The sequence below is a fragment of the Primulina huaijiensis genome, unplaced genomic scaffold, assembly GCF_012295235.1.
Source record: "Primulina huaijiensis isolate GDHJ02 unplaced genomic scaffold, ASM1229523v2 C13230162, whole genome shotgun sequence".
Taxonomy (NCBI): Eukaryota; Viridiplantae; Streptophyta; class Magnoliopsida; order Lamiales; family Gesneriaceae; genus Primulina; species Primulina huaijiensis.
The window spans coordinates 1-1,244 of record NW_027342022.1 but is presented as its reverse complement, the minus strand read 5'-3'; the positions used below and the strand labels follow the sequence as shown (position 1 = coordinate 1,244).

The window sequence follows — 1,244 nt, the reverse complement described above, 5'->3', positions numbered from 1 at the left end:
TCTAGGTTTCGAGACTTAGTTTTGATTCAAATGTAGGCTTTGTCGAGATTCTATTGAATCATAGAGGGGCACAAGTTCTTGAGATTGTTGAGCAAACACAAAAACCAATACTCTTGTAGATGCCAGCATTTTAATTAGATCTTTTTTCCAATGTTAAATTTACATTTGCTTATTCATTGATTTTTGTTTCGGTTGGTGTATGGTTGGTTTTAGGAGAGGATCATCGCTGATAGTTTCATCGTCGTCCTAACAAGGGTTTAGCAAACAATGTACATTTCATATCCTTGAATTATTTTAAATTGTTTTTCGTTTTGTCTACTTACAAGAATCTGAAATTGGACTAGGTTGGTGATGCAATCTAATTTATTTTATTTTCCTTTATTATCAAAATCTAAGTTTTTTTTTTTATATAAAAAAAAATCCACCTCTTACCAAAGGGATAAATATTTACGATTTCAAATCTTTTAAGAGAAAGAAGAGTATGATCCAATAGACCTTCGTGTTCAAGTAACGAACGAAACCTGTTATGTAATTCGGTGTGTTAAACCACTTATTGATCACATACAGACGTTATGATACATATATATTATGTAATGAACCCTGTGCAAAAGTATAAGTACGTATTTCTTCGTGTTCAAGAAAAAATATTACAATGGAGAAGTGCCATTCTGCGACATTAAAACATACGGTTTTGCCCTAAACAATATTTTATAATTTTAGTGAATACAAAATTCTATTAAAAATATATAAATAATATGCTTAATTCATCGAACTATTTGTCACACTCCATCTGACCACGATATCTCAAGAAAAATTGTGCAGCACCATAATGTGCTAATGCCCCCAACACAACAAACACATGGAAGATTTGATGGCTTTGCCCCGCAAGGTCGAAGAACCCCGGATTCCACCGCTCAGGAATCCGGCAAACATAAAACATCGTCCCGGTCAAATAAGATAACGCCATGACAGATTCATACGCCAGTGTAACGTTACGGTCGGGATCGTCCCAATTCACGACGACAGCATGAACAGCCGGTATCAAACCAAGCAATCCCATAGAAACGAAAAGCATAGCTCGTAAAGGACGGTATTTCCCAGTCGAGAAGGCCGGAGAGAGCAACGTGAAGATGGTGCAGATCCCGATGATCGTGATACCGGTCAGGTAAACGACTTGCCAATGCGGGGTGCATTGAAAAATGTAGTACATGGCGGGGAAATAGGACGTAATTATCATGACAGTT

At 36.7% G+C, this 1,244-nt stretch overlaps 1 protein-coding gene across 1 annotated transcript; it reads right to left on the bottom strand.

Annotated features, from left to right (window-relative positions):
* Positions 1-659: 659 nt before the first annotated feature.
* On the bottom strand, positions 660-1,240 carry LOC140965472 (heptahelical transmembrane protein ADIPOR1-like; the record flags this gene model as incomplete). Its single annotated transcript, XM_073425537.1, has 1 exon — positions 660-1,240. A coding segment is annotated over one exon (468 nt), but the record flags the coding sequence as incomplete, so codon positions are not given.
* Positions 1,241-1,244: the final 4 nt, after the last annotated feature.